At 35.7% G+C, this 20,702-nt stretch overlaps 3 protein-coding genes across 3 annotated transcripts; all 3 read right to left on the bottom strand.

Annotated features, from left to right (window-relative positions):
• Positions 1–1,387: 1,387 nt before the first annotated feature.
• Positions 1,388–2,344, bottom strand: LOC308257996 (olfactory receptor 5M5; the record flags this gene model as incomplete). The annotated part of the gene is made up of 1 exon (XM_080688227.1): positions 1,388–2,344. The coding sequence occupies one exon, from the start codon at positions 2,342–2,344 to the stop codon at positions 1,388–1,390; it is 957 nt and encodes a 318-aa protein (XP_080544353.1).
• A 5,270-nt stretch (positions 2,345–7,614) lies between these two features.
• Positions 7,615–8,583, bottom strand: LOC308233746 (olfactory receptor 5M11; the record flags this gene model as incomplete). Its single annotated transcript, XM_080640693.1, has 1 exon — positions 7,615–8,583. The coding sequence occupies one exon, from the start codon at positions 8,581–8,583 to the stop codon at positions 7,615–7,617; it is 969 nt and encodes a 322-aa protein (XP_080496819.1).
• Positions 8,584–15,355: 6,772 nt separating this feature from the next.
• LOC308258022 (olfactory receptor 5M5-like) lies at positions 15,356–16,294 on the bottom strand (the record flags this gene model as incomplete). Its single annotated transcript, XM_080688253.1, has 1 exon — positions 15,356–16,294. One exon carries the CDS (start codon positions 16,292–16,294, stop codon positions 15,356–15,358), a length of 939 nt encoding a protein of 312 aa, XP_080544379.1.
• Positions 16,295–20,702: the final 4,408 nt, after the last annotated feature.

The following is a 20,702-nucleotide window of genomic DNA, read 5'->3' as shown; positions in this document are numbered from 1 at the left end:
TTTTCCTCTGTCACTGGAAGCAAGATTCACATATGTGATCACTAATCAGTTTTAACACTTACTTTGTTCAGACCTGCATGTTCTGACATAACATTTTACTGGAAGCTATGAGTATGTTGGAACAGGAGCACAAGGAATGATTAAGTTTTTGTCTCACACAACCACAAGACTATCTTCAGTTTACTGGGAATAAATTGCTTCTTTCCTCTTTTGCATTAGCACTTCCATCTTTTTATATTAAGCACTTAAAGAGTTGTATTGATCTTTCTCTTTACAGCTTCATGAACTCGAGAACCTATACAATCTTAGAACTCCTGAAGGTTCCTTGGTACTCGGAGCAGTACTTGGCTTATTGTAAATGCTTATGTTCATTGCTTATGTTATGTAGTTGCAAAGTCACCTGGAATGTTAACATTGCCAAAGAATTAACTTATCAAAGGATAATTGTAGGTAAAATTTGAACAGTGGTACAAATAGCAAATATCTGTCTCCTAAAAAATAGATAAATATGAGAGATGAGGGAAGACATACAAGCCCTGGCCCCAGGATGCTAGAATGACAGAAATTACAATTCGTTCTAAGACAAGCCATATATTTTTGTAAGGGCCATTCTTAGCCTGTTTCAAGATTTATATCTAAAACAAATAATAGTCTGGAGGTTCTTGTTTCCTGTTATGGCAGAAGAAGGAAGTGTCTTATTGAAAGTAACTCTCATAAGTAGAGATAAATAAATGGATGTCAGGCAAGGACATGGGGGTAAATTCTCCTTCCTAGAGGTGACAGCAAGCCTCAACAGCATTTTGGTCACATTTCTGTAAACCATGGGATCAAAACCCCTATATTGTAAATGCTACAGAATTATAAAATACTAAAAATTAGCTCATGTATTCAACATGTGTATTAAAATTATATGTATATGTGTATATGTATTATCATACCATATATTGATTTGCAGATATATAAAAATTTTCTTAAGACATAAGAAACTATTAATAGTGAGGATTTTGAGAAATCAGAATAGAAGATTAGGATGAAGAAAAAAATATTTTATTATTTTATTTTATACTCTTCTAAAGTTTTGATGTTTTACTCTATGGATGTTTTATAATCTAAAAGTAATACATAAAATTATAAATGTAAAAATGTACAGAGGAAGAGAAAGTATACCCATATGCATATATAACTCCCACCTCTTTAGATACACAATGCATTCACATGTCTCATAGAAAACTATGCATCCTCTATACACGTCTTTTATGTTTTGTAGTTATATTAGAGCTTTCATCAACAACTTAAAATTGATTTTACTATAAATGCAGTTAAAGTCAGATCCAGCTGTTATAAATATAACTTTTATTTAATTTTTAAAGAAAGATACACTATGATTTTACTTCAAAAGTACATTTCTTCTAACCAATTTCCACAAAGCTTGTTTCACATCCTTGTTCCTCAGACTATAAATGATGGGATTCAACATAGGGCTTACAAAAGTGTAGAACACAGCAATGATTTTGGACTCCTCCACTGACTTGTCCGTGGGAGGTCTAACGTACATACAGAAGAGGGTCCCATAAAACACAGTCACTGCCACCAGGTGGGACCCACAGGTGGAAAAAGCTTTCTGCCTGCCTTCAGCAGAACGTATCCTCAGGATGGCAATGAGAATGAAGATGTAGGATATGAGGATAATAAGGAGGGAGTTGGAGAGGTTAAATCCCGCTACCACGAACATGGATGTCTCCTTAATGAAAGTGTCAGAGCAAGAGAGTCGGATGAGGGGTGGGTCAGCACAATAGAAGTGGTTGATGATGTTGGAGCCACAGAAGGTCAAGCGGTATGTCCACATGGTTTCCATCAGGCCACTAAGGAATCCATAGACATATGGACCAGCAATCAGGCGAATACAGACACCTTTGGACATCTTGCTGCTGTAAAGCAAAGGGCTACAGATGGCCATGTACCTATCATAAGCCATTACAGCTAGCATGTAATATTCAGTTATCACCATGGCAATGAAAAAATAACACTGGACTAAACATGCAGCATAAGAAATGGTTTTCTTTTCTGATAAGAAGTTCACCAACATCTTAGGAGTCACGTTTGTGGAGTAGCACAGATCCAAGCAGGACAAACTGGCAAGAAAGAAGTACATGGGGGTGTGGAGTCTTGAATCTATCCTGATCAATACCAACATGCCCAGGTTCCCTCCAACAGTGATCAGGTAGATCACTAGGAACAGCACAAAGAGGATGGGCTGAAGCTCTGGACGATCCGTTAATCCTAAAAGAATAAATTCAGTCACCAAGGTAGAATTTCCTCTGACCATTTTCTTAGGTGCCAGCATTGCTCACTTAGATGAATGAAAATAAATTAAGAAGTGAATGAGAAGTCCATCATATGTTTCTTTTCTCTTTCTCTCATTTTCCTTCTCTCTTCTTCTTCCACTCTCAGTCACCCTCACACATAGCTATTATTGGAATCTGAGACTGTAGGAGTGGGTACTTTTAAAAGAAGTTCAAGGTCCCTATTACCTAGGTATATAACATTCAGATGATTCCCAAATAAAATGACCCTTGTGACACCAAGTTGTTTTGGAATGTGGGAATTATGACACAAAGTTTGTCTAAAAATGGACCGAACCACAAAGTGCCATTTGCAGTACACCGTAAAATCACAGGCTTCATCATTGAGCTCAATATTTGTTTCTGGAAAAAATGGTAATGTGTTTGAAAATGTTTTTCAGTCATTAGCAGTTGTGCATATTTAGAAGTTCAACCTCTGAGTACTGCACTCCCTACTGAATTAGACAGCTTAAAATTATAGAGGTTTGAAGCAAATTCCCTGGGACCTGTTTGACTCCATTATCCATGAAATATAGGAGATTGTGGTATCCCTAAATGAATAGATCAGAGATAAGAACCTTGAAATTGGAAATAAATCCCTAGATAAATTACTGATGGAGAAATTTTCATTCAGAAGAGTTAATATGAATAAGAGCAAGAGAGACATAGATGAAGAAAAGAGAAATAGGCAAAACTTAGATCATAGTTTTGTTTGCTTATTTTTTTTTCATTGAACACTAATTGCATTCAGGCATCAGGATAGGTATCAAAGAATGATAAGCTTCAACTGGGGCTTAGAGGTAACTAAGAATTTTCTACGATGAGAGTAGGGAGGACTTTCAGTTAGTGAGGTTGATCTATGCAGAGACAGCAGGCTTTTAAGAGAAATCAAAGTTACTCCACCTAGAGGCAGGCATGAATTTTCTATTGTGTCAAATGAAACATTTAAGAAGACAGAGAAAGATAAATATCACATGATCTCATTCATTTGTGGAATATAATGAACAACATAAACTGATGAACAAAAACAGATCCAGAGACAGAGAAGCATCGATCAGACCGTCAAACCTCAGAGGAAAGGCAGGGAAAAATGTTCGCCTTAATAATGTAAATCTTCTATTTTTGTGACATGCAGATACTCATCTAATCTTTAAATCTGTACAACCATGTCCCAAATAGTAGCACCTGGTGGATCATCATATTACATTAAACAACAAATAAAGGCAAAAATAAAGAAAATAAAAATGTAAAAAAATAGGTTGGAATTTAATCTACCTATTTTCTACCCTTTCCTGTAAATAGGCTCAGCAACCACATTCTACAGTTATGGAAGGAAATGCTGTATTTTGATAATAGTAGTTTTTCTCATGCACATAGGCACTTCAGTTTTACAAAGCAATTATGCTATTCTAATCTATTTTACCTTTAGGAGAATCCTGCAACTGATAGAACAAGTACAATTAGGAATGGGGAAAATAGGGCACAAATAAAAATTAAGCTTGCTGTCACCTGAGTTTTTTTTAATATATTTTTATTGATTTCAGAGAGGAAGGCAGAGGGAGAGATTTTTTAAAAAATCAATAATGAGAAAGAATCATTGATAAGCTGCTTCCTGCATGCCCCAACCAGGGATTAAGCCCGCAACCTGGGCATGTACCCTTGATCAGAATCGAACCCAGAACCCTTCAGTGCGTAGGCCAATACTCTATCCACTGAGCACAGTTCTGTCACCTGAGTTTTTAGATTAGTATTTTCATAACTGTGTTCAGCGAAACAAATGCATATCGAGTAACAAAAACTGGTCTATGATAGAAATAAATTTTAAAATGCTGAGTTTGGAGGGGGAAAGGGAGTTGGATTCAGGGTTGCAGGAAGTCTCAGAACCTTTTATATACCAATATGCACTTGAATCTACAGGAGCGGGGCAAGATATGCTGCCTTTCCTAAACTCACTTGTTCAAAGAACCTGGAGCTTAAATGCTCTCTTTGGGCTAAGAAAATCTCATTGGGGAAAAGTTTGCTCTCTTCAGGCTCTAGTTAAAATCCAAATGTCTAAGGTAGCAGGATCACATTGGACTCTGTTACACGTACTGTTTCATATACATAAGGTCAACATTTTTGTAGTTCCATAGGATAGACTGAGTGAGAGACTAGGGGGCTAGCTATTGAAGCTAAAGAAAGAAGCACAGAAAAAAGAAATGAGTTATTGACGTTTAGTTTTAGTAATTTAGTCTAGAAACTACCACAATAAGTCATTAAGACTTAAATTTGCAAGAATCGCTAAGAAAAATTATGTTTTAAGGTGAAAATAAAAAGTACATGAGTCATATAGGCGATGGAGCCATGCATGTCATGTGAATATAAATTTCCCAGATTAGAGCACTCTGCCATGTGAACTCCAGCACCTTCTCACTCTCTTGGTTTTTCATTCCAGTGTCTCACAAATATAAGGGCAGGATGGATTACCTGAATACAATGGATGAACCTAAATTATAAATCATGTTGTACATTGTGACTTCATACTAGTCAATCATACAACAGTAAAGGAGTATTAGAAAACATTTCTTTTACCTTAACATAGTGGCTTTCTTTCTACAGAGTCCTCATTTATTCAGTATCAGACTTTGACTAAATAATTTCTATAATTGCCATCACTTGGAAATTCTGACTCATCATTTAGGTAGTTACAAATCCCACACTTATTACTAGTCATGTAATTTTTAGTGAATATTAAATTTTCCCCAAAAGTTTATCTCTCCAATAATATAATATAAAGTTCTATGAGAGTTTTACTTTAGCTAGAATGAGTATAATTATGCTTGAATTTGTCCTTCTTCAAAATTATTTTGTCAAGGTTTTTTTTGTGGGGTTTTTTTGTGGGTTTTTTTTTTTTTTATTGTGGGAGAACTGTTTTTCAACAGATATTATTCTAAAAATAATTTATTAGGTTGTCAACTGCTTACTCAATATAGTTATTTATTGTGCACTAAATTATTAAATGAATAGAGAGAATGTTATTTATAAAGTAAAATTATTATAGTAAACACATAATTCCAATAAAATTTTATCTCGTTTAGTGACCAATCTAAATAATATATACTGAGAAATTATGCTAACATTCAAAACTGCTTTTGTTGTCACCTGACTGCTACTCATGAAGATTCAAAACTGAAACAGGAAGAGAAAGTACAGGCCTAATCTATGTGGCTCAGTTGGTTGGAGCATTGTCCTATGCACCAAAAGGTAGGTTTGATTCCTGGTCAGGGCACATACCTAGGTTGTGGGTTCAATCTTTCATTAGAGTGCTTATGGAAGGCAACCCATTTATGTTTCTCATTCTCTCTCTCTCTCTTCCTCTCTTTAAAATCAATTCCTCAATTTTTTAAATTAAATAAATAGAGAGAAAATGCAAGCATGGAAGTCAGAACTTTCATACCTACCTGACCCAGGGAAAATTTTCTCAGAGACACTAATGGTCCAAGGAATGAGTTGCTGGGAATGATTTATACATTTGCAACTTAGAACTTTTATCCCTGAAGTATTTTTCAACAGACCCTGAAAAAATAATTATCATGTTACTACTGCAAGAGAAAACTCTAGGGGAATAGTAATTTATGTCAAGTCATCGTCGTTAGAGTCTTGGATTATGCACAATGGAATTGCATCAAATTGTAATTGTTTTGAGCTGATTGCTTTAGGAGTTTCTCATAGAATTTTTGCCTTGTGGATCACCATTTATTCTAATCAAGTCAGTAATAATTTAAGATGTAAAATAATGACATAACTCATGGACTTTGATGTTTCCCCAGTTGAAACTGTGTTTTATGCAGTCCCTTCCACAAAATGACTACTGTTTGCTAAAAAGATTTTCATATATAGAATAAAGTGGTTAAATTACAAAACCCAGTAAGTAAAATCATTTGGACAAGATAACATAATGAATTGAATTATAATGTAGTTAGTTCAAGGTGTGAGGTCCAAGACTTGGAAAGTAATATATTATTCAAAACCTAGTGAACAATTACTTTATCAATATGTGATTCATTTGCCCAGAGAAAAGAACAGAGTAAAAGGAAATGCTATATCTACCTTTTCTTCCCATTTACCAAGTATCCAATTATCTATAACAAAAAATATAATTATAGATGATAGATGTCTTAAGAAACCTTACTGTAATAATCATTTCTAATATATACATTTATAACCTTAAACAATGTTATATGTCAATTATATCTCAATAAAGTTGGAAAAATATTAGTCAATAAATTTTCAAGAATAAAATAAAAAGACAAGGTCTTTGACTAGAGAACTTACAAACATGTAGCAATAAAATTTCTTTTAAAGTCCCAAATGTATGGTCATTAACCACTCTCTGCTAAATAATCCATAGATTAAAGAAAAAGTCACTGAGAGGATAAGAAAATATAGCAAGCTAAACTATTAAAAAATAGTAGCTTTCAGCTAAAACATTGTTTAGGTAAAATGTATAAAAACTTGTATGACAAAAATATGACAAAAATCAATAATACAAACATTTATTTTTTAAAAAAAAATAGAAAATAGAACTCCAGTTAAGTATTAAATTTTTCAAATCCAGGTGCTACAGAAAGCATTCATTCTTTTCCAAAACTGAGTTTATGGATCCAGGCTTGCAATTCAGAGGAAGAAAGTAGAACCCTATAGCTCAGAGGCCACAAACTAGATCCACAAACTCATGTTTATGAAAGAATGCTTATTCTAGTCCTCTCTCTACCGAGTCACATACTGAACATTTCTCAAGCACATAAACAGGAAACCATTATTCTGACCCATGGTTTATGGTTTTACTTAGTAAGTTGAGGTGGAAGACATATTTCTTAAAAATAGATGACAATAAGAACAAAGTAAATTCAAGGAACTGAGCCGAAAGCATGTTTATCCTGTCTACTGTCATAAACAATAAGAGCACACCAGTGCCCCAGGTCATTCCAAGAGGAAGTTTCCACTGAGAGCACGGCTGCTCAAATTTAATGTATTTACAAATTGCATAGGATTAGGCTGAAACACAGATTTGGATATCATAGATCTGAGGTACAGAATGTGATGCTTCATTTCTAAAATCTCCAAGGTAATTCTCTTGCTGCTGGTTCAAGGACCACACATTGAAGGGCAACACTATAGCTCATTTATTTTTGCCCAGAACTGAGCTTGACAGATTACCTTGAGACATACCCATAAAGAATACCCAAACTTATCATCAATATGCAAAGACATTTGAGCCCAAGGTTTAGAGTTATGGTTTATTGGGAAATGGAAGCATTGCCATCTTAGTGACCACATTTTGTCTGAGGACATTCTTCAATGCCTGCTTCACATCTTTGTTCCGCAGACTGTAGATTAATGGATTAAGCACTGGATTTACAAAGGTGTAGAAGACAGCTATTATTTTGGATTCCTCAACAGTCTTATCTGTTGGTGGTCTTACATACATACAGAAGAGTGACCCATAAAATAGGGTAACAGACATTATGTGGGAACCACAGGTGGAGAATGCTTTGTGCCTTCCCTCTGCTGATTTGATCCGGAGGATAGCAGCAATAATGAAGACATAGGACACCAGAATGATGATGAGGGAGCTGGAGAGATTGAAGCCAGCTGATATGAGCATGGCAAGCTCTTTGATATAAGTGTCAGAACAGGAAAGCTTAATGAGTGGTGGGTCAGCACAGTAGAAGTGGTTGATGACATTGGATCCACAGAAGGTCAAGCGGAAGGTCAGGATGGACTGTAACAGGCCATCTGAGAAGCCATAGACATAAGGAAATGTGGCTAAGCAGGTGCAGACCTGCCTGGACATTTTCACACTATAGTGCAGAGGGTTGCATATGGCCACATAGCGGTCATAGGCCATGGCTGCCAGTATGTAAAACTCTGTGAGAAGGAGAGCAATGAAAATGTAACACTGTGTAAAACAGCCAGCAAAGGTGATGGTCTTCTTCTCTGAAAGGAAATTAGCCAACATCTGTGGGGTGGCGTTCGAGGTGTAGCACAAGTCAACAAAGGCTAAATTGGTGAGGAAGAAGTACATGGGGGTGTGAAGGTGAGAATCCAGTCTGATCAACACTATTACGCCCAGGTTGCCAAAGAGAGTAGCAAGGTACACAACCAGAAACAGCACAAAGAGGAGAGGCTGGAGTTCGGGGCGATCTGTGAGCCCCAGGAGAATGAATTCTCTTATTGCACTGCCATTTGTGATGGGCATTTTCTGAGAATCTGTGCCTGAACTTGAAACAAATGGATAAGGTCAGATATGAAGGTACACATAATGTTACTGATTATTGAAATGTTTTTCCCCAAAATCCATATAATTCAAAATGAATACTATCATAAACCAACTTTGTGCTTCTACTAAACCATTTATATTTTTTTGCTTTTATGTTGAATTACTATTATACTTATCTACACTTATACCTACAGTTATACCTATAGATACATATACTTGTGCCCATCCTTAAGTTGATATATACAGCTTGTATTCATATATCCATACATATCCCTTTTCTCCATGAACTATTTTTGCCTCTCAAACTCTACTTACCCTATAAGGGTCAGATTCAAGGCCCGTTCTTTGTGAAACACTTCTCACTACACTCTGTCTTACATGAGATTGAACTCATCCCTTTCTGTGTTCCTCTTCCAGCATACCCCACATACCACTAATTTATTTGTCCATTGTTGTACTGTTACTTCTAAGCACATATTTATATACTGAATTTAAGGAAAAAAGAAAAAATAATGTAAGCATGAAAGATAAATTGCATGCAATTTTTTACTAATCTCTATATGTCCATGAACTTTTCATGATGTCATATCCTCAGAAGAATTAAGGGATTTTTAAGCAATTGCTTGAAAATTTGTTAATGAGGCAAATTACAAAAAAAAAGTTTGTTTCAGAAAGTCTGACGTGAAGATTCTAATGCAGATGTTCCCAGAATCACAATTTAGAAAAGCATGGTCACAGTGATCCTATAAACATATGGTAAATTAGTGAACAATGAATAGTGAAATCAAATGAACACTCACATAGTATTTTGAGGGTGGTTTAAAGCAATGGTATAATCTTATATAATAAAGAGTTAATATGCTAATTAGTTCAAATAGCAGAACGACAGTCAGGACGACCATCCAGATGACCTTCCTGATGAAGCCAGGGCTGTAAGGGCTGGCCGAGGCAGCTGGGGCTGCGAGGGCTGAGCTCCTTGCACGAATTTTGTATATCAGGACTCTAGTGTGTTTATAAATAAAAGAAATGTTTTAGATGGTTAATATTTAATTAATCAAAACTTGTATTTACCTAGAAGTGTTACAAGTTATATGGCTTTTTATCTCTCCTTTGTATCACAACTAGTGCTGAATTCCCTCTTCCTTTCTCTTAAGATGCTTTTATTTTTTGCCCTTTCTCTCATACTTAATTTTTTAAATCTGCCCAATTCTTGCCTGATTTCAAAATGTCACTAAAAGTTGCTTTAGTAAAAATTTGAGAAAGACGGTGACAAAAATATCTCCTCTACCTAAAATATTAAGTATTTAATAAACATTTATTGAATACACTAGTACTAGTTATTGGGAACATATAATTATCCTTCACCATGAGTCACTTGATTTTCCCAATGTAAGAAGGAGGAGAATATCTATTTTGCCTCCTTCTCAAGCCATCATGGATATCAAATTAAATATTCATGAAACAAGTAATTATGAGTACTTAACATAGCATGTGATTAGTCACTGTAGATACAAAATGAACAAAAAATTCAAAAACCCCTGCCTTTCTGGCATTATATTCTAGTGAACAGAGACAGGTATTATTGCAAGCAAGTACATGATGTTTTAAACAGCACTGTTATGGAGAAAAACAAAGAAAATAAGGTTTAGGGAAATGGTAATCAAATTTTAAAAAGTAGCATCAGCAAAAACAAAAACAAAAACAAAAACACCTCAGGAAAAGGTGACTTACAACAAACTGAAGGAGGAGGAGAACAAGCAATAAAGCGATTTTAAGGAGGGTGTTCTAGGAAGATAAAGAGCAGGTGCTAAGATACCATATGTGGTCTTCCTTTGGAATTGCTAGTGGTGTGTGTGTGTGTGTGTGTGTGTGTGTGTGTGTGTGTGTGTGTGTGACTGAAGTAGATTTATGTTTTGTCTTCCAATTCTATGCCATTGGAAACTACAGATGAAGAAAAGTTGTCTACTCCTAATCTCTTTTCAAAATGATTTTTCTGTTTACAAGAGGGAGAGTGAATGGGGTTACCTCCATTTCTTCCTCATTGCCCTCTCCTCCTTCTCTCACTCATGATATCTTAGAAATGTTCTAACAAATGATTAAGGCAAAGGAATTCAAATTATAAAATGTTTAGAGCAGCAAGTAATATCAATTCAGGAGAGCATATCCAAGGAAAGAAGAGTGCACAATAGTATTCCAGGGTGACAGATGGATCTAAAGACCAGCACGTTGTCTTGTGTTAACTTGGCACATGCAACCTGAATGGATCAACCCTCATTACATGTGTACACTAATGCCTAGCTCGTCAGCAAGCAGCCCTTATGATCAGATGCTCATTACAAGGGGAGCACTAAGCCACTCATTGAGTTTTTTCTTTGTTTGCAGAATAATTTCATAAATCAAACAAAGGTTCTGGGTGGGTCTGGAACCTTTTTCCGGCTTTGTGACTAACTTACTCTGTGAACTTGAGTAACATTTAGCTCAGTTGCAACTTTTTCACAATAAATAAATCTAATTAGATTATGCCAGGCCTGCTCTAAGATGTCTAACCAGTCAATACTTTAGTACTTAGAAAGTCAGAATTTCATGAGCCTAATTCCACTTAGTGATTCTGATTCTGGCTCCCTCAGTTATGAATTCCATGCCAGTGTCAGAGTACTTAACCTGTCTTTGTTGTTTTCCTAGCCGTAAAATGGGAAATGCAATTGTTAAGAGTAATAAAATAGTTAACTCATTTAAAGTACTTAGAAAAAGTATTTAAATAAAGTAGACAAAAAATGAGTAGGGCAAGAAATAGAGTTAAGACTTTTTATAGTTGAGCTTCCCTCTCTACTTCTTTTCCCACAGCCCTTGAGAGAAAGGCACATCCTCATTCACAGCTGAAACTCAAAATTCATGAGCCTGATTTGCAAAGTCAGAAAAAAATCTGATTTTTGAGGATGGAAAAATGCATATAATCTGTGGACCTCGGTTTGAGACTTTAATACAATTTCCTTTTGACTCAAAATAAGGACAGTAAAAAGACTTACTTCTGGTTCTGAAAAGCACCTGTTTGTCAACCTCTGATTAAGGAAGTTTCTTGACCCCTCTCTCAGCTGGTAAACATAGCTGCATTTATATCCAGATGTAGGATGGACCTGCTCTTAAAGGAAATCTCAGAAGGGCTTAAAAGTATCAGCAATGAGTGTTACTTTGGGAATCGCCCTCTTGGGAGCACTCTAGGAACAGAACGCTAATCATATGCCTCAGTCATATTTTCTATAATTTTAAATTCACCATTTGTCCTGAGAGCTCTGTGGAAGACACAAATAGGTGTCATCTCAACATTTTGATGATGGTCTGATTTTACGTGTGGCTTTTTATCTTGGGTGTTACTGTTTTTTTCCTATCTCTTCTGAAATCCAGATCAATGTCCTCCATCATAAACATTGATGTTTTGAGTAAGATCTGCTATGAACAGGATTGTGAAACAAACAGGGTCTTCACATACCAAGTTGAGTACTTTATCAATTGTAGGTGACTGCCATTCCTCAAGTTACAGTCACAATTTATCCTTCCTTCCTGCATAATTTTTAAAATATTCCCTTACATATCCCCCAGTCAGTGTTTTCCTTATTCTCATCAGAATCAAGTTGCTTTGGGCAGTAGGAAAGGCTCAAATTGAATTCTTCTCCAAAGATGCTTTCTCTGCTTCCACAGCACTGAGCTTGACCTCCCTCCACGCATTGTAGCATTCTTCCCCTGTCCTCCTTGAACACTCTGTTTTAATTATCCAGTAATATTTCTATTGCCCACTAGACTGTAAACCCTATGGGCAATAACTGCAATCTTCACACTTAGCACAGGCCCTGGAAGATAATAGTTGATCAATAAACACTTTCTGAATAGCTTAAAGAGTGTACTTAATTCAGTGAATAAAAAATAAATCTTGATTATCTCCTCCCAGGTAACTTTGTATTTTATTGAGCTCATTTTCTTATCTCTCAAAAATTAAGAAGATGGATGGAATGAGTAACTAATTTATTTAAGAAACTACAACAAAGAAAACAGGATTGCCCTAACCGGTTTGGCTCAGTGGATAGAGCATCAGCCTGTGGACTGAAGGGTCCCAGGTTCGATTCCGGTCAAGGGCATGTACCTAGGTTGTGGGCACATCCCCAGTAGGGGGCGTGCAGGAGGCAGCTGATTGATGTTTCTCTCTCATCGATGTTTCTAACTCTCTATCCTTCTCCCTTCCTCTCTGTAAAAAATCAATAAAATATATTTAAAAAAAAAAGAAAACAGGATTGGGTAATTATTGTAAGTAGTAAGTATTCAGTACTTAACATGTACTATGCATTAGGCTTAGTACTTTACAAGCACTCCCTTAGCTAATTCACATAACTCCATGGGTTATTAGAATTATTATATTTGTTTTACAAATGGCAATTTTGTAAATATTGGAAGGAAATGCCAAAGATTATCAGAAGGATGCCATGACAGGGGTAGGTATGCAAATTGCCCAGCAGGAAATGTACCACTTGTAATGCATAAAGAGTAAAATAGCACTACACCACCTCACTTTTGTGGCTATTTGCCCTTAAAAAATTAGTACCTAGTACAGAATACATAAGGAGCTATAACAAATGTGGAAAATAAAGATAAAATAACCCAGCTGAAAAGTGAACAAGAATGTGGGCATAAAACTTTTTAAAAAAAGAAAAATTCCAATTAGCATCAAGCATTTACAAATACTTAACTTCTCTTGTAATCATAATTCAAAAACTTAGCCCTAGCTGGTTTGGCTCAGTGGATAGAGAGTCAGCCTGTGGACTGAAGGGCCCCAGGTTTGATTCCAGTCAAGGGCCTATGCCTGGGTTGCAGGCTCGGTGCCCAGTAGGGGGTGTGCAAGAGACAGCCGATCAATGATTCTCTCTCATCATTGATGTTCTATGTCTCTCTCCCTCTCTCTTCCTCACTGAAATCAATAAAAACATATTTTTAAAAATTACATTAAAAATTTTTTTCAAAACCTTAAACAAAAACTGAGACTATATTTTGCACCAACAAATAGAAAACATTTTTAAAGTCTGGCAGTATATTGTGTTGACAAGAATGTGGAGTTAAGGATACTCTCACATAGTATTGGCAGGAGTATAATTTGATAAAGTAATTTGATTATATCTAGTAAATTTAAAAATGCTCATGTCTCATGACTTAGAAATTAGAATCTTAGATACATATATGAAAATAATTCTTGTACTACAATACACTCAGAATTTCACAAGAAAATTTATTGCTGGATTTTCATATAACATGAAATAGGAAAATGTAATTGCCCATCAATAATAGAATAGTTAAATATATTATGACACATATATATTGACATAGAATACAGGGTGGGACAAAAGTAGGTCAACAGTTGTTCATATAGACAAATACATGCAATTTATGAATATTATAAATAGCTTTATTGACTCTGTGTTTACCATACTTACAGCTGTAAACTTACTTTTGCCCCACCCTGTATATCATTGAAAATGCTGCTGATTCAGCATGAATAAGTCTAATGCATGATTCAGCATGTATGTCTAACAATATATATGTAGTAAAAAATGAAATAAATCGCAGAGGAATACATAGAGTGATTTTATGTATATCAAGTTTTACATATAGAAAATAATATAATTTTGTGTATACAGAAACACTATCAAATGACAAAACTCTACATAAGAATAAGAAACATTAAATTAATAGAAGAATTTAATGCAAGAAATGGGAAGAAAAAAGAATCAGTCAGGGAAGACTCACTTTTAGAAATATCTGAGTCTCTGAAATATTTGAAACAAAAATGGCATTATGAAAATTCTTAGTAATGATCAGTTAGGGCTTACACAGTGGTCTTTCTATTATTTATTTTTGACTGTATGTTGGAAATAGTACACAATAAAAAATTAACAAGTTAAGCTGCAAAACTGGTTTTTAGGTGGGGATGCATGTTGTTAAAAATATAATAATAAAATAATAAAAAATAAAACACTTTCTAAAGAAAATGTGGCATTTTCATCTTAGAGTAAAAATCTCAGATACCCAAAGATCTTCATTGCTATATAATTTGTATAAAAGGAAAAAGAAAACAAAGCTCATCTGCCATGGTTAAAGAGTTTCTGGAAAATAGTTTTAAAATTATTAAGCACTATAAAAATCTAATAAATAGTCATTGCCATAGCATCATTTGGTAATTCTGTCTCTTATAACTTTGTACCAATATGAGTATCATGGATGCAATCATCTGTTCTTTATTGACTTTAAAGAGCAGTAGCAATGCCTTCTGGTAATGCCTTTGAGTTCCAATGCACTATTTTTTTTAATTTATTGACATGATACTGTAAATGCTAATAAATAATTTGACATGTTCTTCCAAGTTCCATATGCTAATTGTGGAAGATAAAACATATTCAGTGATAGAAAGTAAAGCATCAAACAGACTGTCTAATTACAGCGGTAAGGTTAGGGAGAGGTGGGGGAAATAAGAGATCAACTGAAGGACTTGTATGCATGCATATAAGAGTAACCAACGGATGCAAAACATTGGGGGGTGAGGGCATGTATGGGAGTGGGGTGGGGGGGGGGAGGGCAATGGTAAGATATGTACACATATAATACCTTAATAAAAATTTGAAAAAAAAAAAGAAAGTGATTTGTTCATTGAAAATGCTCATTAATTAGTCCAATAATAATGATTTATTGCACACCTGTGACTGAAATGTCTACTTTATTTAACAAACAATTTCTTTTGGATAGCTTTCCTGATTGCTTTTTTAACATCTTTGTTCCTCAGACTATAGATCAAAGGATTTAACATAGGACTCGCAAAGATATAAAACACAGCTACAATTTTCCCCTGTTCTACAGATGTCTCTGAAGGGGGCCTCAGGTACATACAAAACAGCGTCCCATAAAAGATAGTGACAGCTGTCAGATGGGACCCACAGGTAGAGAAGGCTTTGCGCCTCCCCTCAGCAGAGCGAATACGCAAAATGGCTGCGAAAATGAAAATGTAGGAGATAAAAATCATGGTGAGAGAGCAGGTGAGGTTGGCACCAGCCACCACAAACATGGCAGTTTCTTTGACATAAGTATCTGAGCAGGCAAGGACTAACAGAGGTGGGTCTGCACAGTAAAAGTGGTTGATTTCATTGGGTCCACAGAAGGAGAGGCGAAGCATCAGGATGGTCTGGACCAGACCATTTGCAAAGCCATAAGTATAAGGAATCACAACGAGAGAGATGCAGACACCTCTGGACATTTTGCTACCATATAACAAGGGTTTGCAGATGGCCATGTAGCGGTCATAAGCCATCACTGTGAGCATATAATAATCTGTGATCACCAAGGCAATGAAGAAGTGGAATTGTATAAAGCAACCAATGATGGAAATGGTTTTTCTCTTGGATAAGAAATTAACCAGCATCTGAGGAGCGACATCGGTGGCATAACAGAGGTCGACAAAGGAGAGGTGACTGAGGAAGAAGTACATTGGAGTGTGAAGTCTTGAGTCAGTCCTGATTAACAAGATCATGCTCACATTGCCAGTCACTGTGATCAGGTAGATGGCCAGGAACACCACAAAAAGGACAGGCTGCAGCTCTGCTTTGTCTGTCAGACCCAGGAGAATAAACTCAGTCACCACCGTGTAGTTCTTCTTTGACATTGTGTTTGGTTGGCTTCAAATGAGATCTAAATAAAGGAAATAGGGATTCATGTCTTTTGTCATTCATCATGTCATCTGATACTTCTTCCTCTTCTCTCAAACTTGTAAATACCTGTGGCATTAAAAGTAGCCTCATAGCCGAAACCGGTTTGGCTCAGTGGATAGAGCGTCGGCCTGTGGACTGAAGGGTCCCGGGTTCGATTCCGGTCAAGGGCATGTACCTTGGTTGCAGGCACATCCCCAGTGGGGGGTGTGCAGGAGGCAGCTGATCGATGTTTCTCTCTCATCGATGTTTCTAGCTCTCTATCCCTCTCCCTTCCTCTCTGTAAAAAATCAATAAAATATATTAAAAAAAAAAGTAGCCTCATAAGTATGCAATTGATGTTTTCACTATCCAAATTAATAGAGCTCTTTTATATTAAGTGTGGATAAAAAAAGGGCCACATGCTAACCTGATAAGCTCAGAGAAGGCCTGCATGGCAGTCTTGCAAACTCAAAAGACCTAAGGTAACCACAAAAGATGGTCTGAAATTAAAACTTTACTAAAAGCAGTTTATGGTGGCCCTAACTGGTTTGGCTCAGTGGATAGAGCGTCAGCCTGTGGACTGAAGGGTCCCAGGTTCGATTCCAGTCAAGGGCACGTACCTTGGTTGCGGGCACATCCCCAGTAGGGGGTGTGCAGGAGGCAGCTGATTGATGTTTCTCTCTCATCGATGTTTCTAATTCTCTATCCCTCTCCCTTCCTCTCTGTAAAAAAATCAATAAAATATATTTTAATAAATAAATAAATAAATAAATAAATAAATAAATAAATAAATAAATAAAAGCAGTTTAGCCGAAACCGGTTTGGCTCAGTGGATAGAGCGTCGGCCTGCGGACTGAAGGGTCCCGGGTTCGATTCCGGTCAAGGGCATGTACCTTGGTTGCGGGCACATCCCTAGTGGGAGGTGTGCAGGAGGCAGCTGATCGATGTTTCTCTCTCATCGATGTTTCTAACTCTCTATCCCTCTCCCTTCCTCTCTGTAAAATATCAATAAAATATATTTAAAAAAAAAAAAAAAAAAAAAAAAAAAAAAAAGCAGTTTATGGTGGGTAGTCATGTCCTAAGCCAGAATCTTCCCTGACTAAGGTCAATCTTTACCTTAACTGAGCCTATTGTCTTTTTGCATCTAAGATAATATACCTGTGAAATGTCAGGGTAACTTGTAACTTCCCTTTTTCCGGACCCCTTAAGGCACAACCAGGGACTGAGATCATAGATCCCTTCATTGTTATTGTTATCATGTTAATTGTTGACTGACTGTTAACTATTCTGTACTCACCTAAGTAAAGAAGTATGTGTCTATCATTTTACTTTTTATCCAATCCCAGAGGTCTGCCCCCCTTTGCTTTCTCCCACCTTCCTAACCTACCACCAGTGGATTTCATGTAACCCACTTACCTCTCCTCCTTAGATTGCAATGTATAAAACAAGATGAAAAAGTGCTGTTCTCTGGAGCACTATCCCAATACTTAGAGATTTTGCTTCCTGGCAGTTGTCGACAGTTTGGCTCAAATAAACTCACAAAAATTCTTTACAGGTTTGAATGTTTTTTGCATTAATGTAGGGCACTATATTGTTAAATGCTTTCTGCAATTCTATTCATGTTTGAAAATCCTTTATCTTTACTGCAAGTCTTTATCACATTTGTTCGCTTACAATTTCCTCCCTTAAACAATATTTTTCAGCATTGTTTTTCTTAGAAATTGTAATCCCATTTTTTTCTGATATACCTGTTTTTGTAGTAGCTAAAGCATCAATATTAAAACTCATTTGTTTTTCACAGCTGAATGAACTTAGGGAAGTGGAACTGATGTATAGCACACATTTTTATAAAATTAGAATCTGGCCCTAGCCAGTTTGGCTCAGTGGATAGAGTGTCAGCCTGGGGACCGAAGGGTCCCAGGCTCAATTCCAGTCAAGGACACATAGCTCGATTGCAGGCTCCTCCTTGACCAGGGCCCTGGTGGGGGCACATGCAGGAGGCAACCAATTGAAGTGTTTCTCTCACATCCACTCACTCTAAAAATCAATGGAAAAATATCATAGGGTGAGGAATAAAAAAATACAAGTAAAAAGTAGAATTAGAATCTGTCTACCTGACCCTCTAAATTCAAGTTTGTTTTCAAGTTGTATCCTCGCCTTGCAATGCATGTTCATTTTCCTCTAATTCCGAGTGAGGCTTGGGCAGATTATTCATCTCTCAGTGCCTATGATTCCTCATGCATAAAATTTGGTTACTAATAGCAACTTCCTCCATGTCAGAGAGTTCAACAAGGCAAAACTTTAAAAATGTCTGACATGTAGTAAGCACTTAATAAATTATAGCTACTATAATTTTTGGTGAAAAAAATCCAGATCTAGTCTAAGACTCAACATTGAAGTGTAACCTCCTTAGGAACAAGGAGTTTATCTAAACTGTAGCTACAGCCTCAGTGGCACCTAAACCAGTGCTTTCCCAAATGAAGGCAATCGATTATTATTGATAGAATGAATGTCCTCGTTGGTCTAGTTATCTTCTCATTGTAAATATTATTCCATTGTACATTTAAAATGCTTGTACTCAGAATAGTCTGATACAGTAGAATTTAATTCAAGATAATTACTAATACATGAGAATATGTTTCAGCTCATAATTTTATTTTATTGAATAAAATATTTCTAGATCCCAAAATATATCTTACAAAAGGTAATCTTACTGTGAAAGAAGAGTAATTTGCCAATGACAGGATGGACATAAAAAAATCTGAAGGGTTTATAACAGAATTGTTATATAGGGACCAAATCCCTATGGTTCAATTATTTCTAGTAGAAAGTCATTCAGACTATAAACAGCCACTATGGTTTTATTGTTTTGCACATCCTATATCATCAGAGAATCAAAGCCCCCAAGAAACATGAAGTGATGGGATTCATTATTTGTTTTAATATGTTTTTATTTTTAAATATATTTTTATTGATTTCAGAGAGGAAGGGAGAGGGAGAGAAAGATAGAAACATCAATGATGACAGAAATTTTATTTTTTGCATGTTTCTGTTCAATTTGCCCAACACCATTTATTGAATAGATTAACTATACACCATTGTATGTTCTTGCCCACTTTGTTATATGATTGAACACATAAATGTAGTTTTATTTCTGGGCTATCTATTCTGTTCCATTGATCTATGTGTCAATTTTTATGCCAATCCCTTGCTGTTTTGTTTGTTTGTTTGTTTAAACACAAACAAACACAATATTGTTAAGGGAGAAAATAATAGCATCTTGAATTAGAAGGAATCTGGATAACTATCCAGTTCAATGCTGATATGGAACAGTGTTGAACCCCTTCTTTTTCCTACATTTGTAATTAAATTCTTACATCAGTATATAAAATTCTTTTATTTTAAATGATGGGATCTGGGTAATCCTGGAAATATGCAGTTTTTTTTTTGCTTGTTTTCTTACTCATAAAATTAATAATTGTTCATCTTAGAAATTTGATGCATAGATATAAAGAAAAAGTCTTACTTTTCTTTAATTCTAGTATTTTACAAGTTATCATAATGTATACATTGTTGTACCCTTCTTTTTTTATAAAAAGCTATAAAAAATTATTTGCCCTTGCCTTAACTGGGAGCTTCTTCATTTTAATGTCTGGCTAAATTTAAATGGAAAAGTCCATCATGTGACAGTCACTCTTCTTTATGATCCTAGCCAGCACACCCTTATAAAGGATCCAGTTGTGTACAACCAGCCTCTGCTCCATCTGCCATCTGCCTGTGTCTGGCCAAGTATTCAATGCAGGCTGTCCTCACTTTGCACAGCACTGTGGTAACTGAGACCCATATAAAGCAAGGAGACACTTCCAGTCTTCACAAGTTTCATTAACATGGTACCTTGCCAAAAGAAGGCTGCCTATATTTAATGCATCACTGCCTTGCTTTTTCTCATTTATAACACAAACATTACAATGAAAATCTTCTCCAAGGGCTTTATTATGCCTTCTGCACATTCTTAAAATTGGAATAGCTGAGTGAAAGTGTACAAATATTTTTTAAGACTCCTTAAAACACAATGTTAAATTGATTTCCAGAAAAGCTGTATGTAGTTGTTTTCCCTGATACCCTTAATGGAAAAAGTGCCAGTCTTCCTGAACGCTCTTGAAGATAAATACACAAAAGGGTATCTTATTTCATATTTTTATTACTAATCTTTTGTCTAATTAATTTTAGCATTTTGTATTTGTATCCATTTTCTATACATAACCTTTGACATTTATTTATATCACAGTGTTCTAGTAATTTGATTGATTTCTTTGATCTTATCCTATCTTAAAACATTATATGCCTCTTAATTTTAAGTAGCTTTATGATTAAATCTGAGTG

This window comes from Plecotus auritus, assembly GCF_963455305.1.
Source record: "Plecotus auritus genome assembly, chromosome: 9".
Taxonomy (NCBI): Eukaryota; Metazoa; Chordata; class Mammalia; order Chiroptera; family Vespertilionidae; genus Plecotus; species Plecotus auritus.
This window is presented reverse-complemented; position numbering and strand designations above follow the sequence as displayed.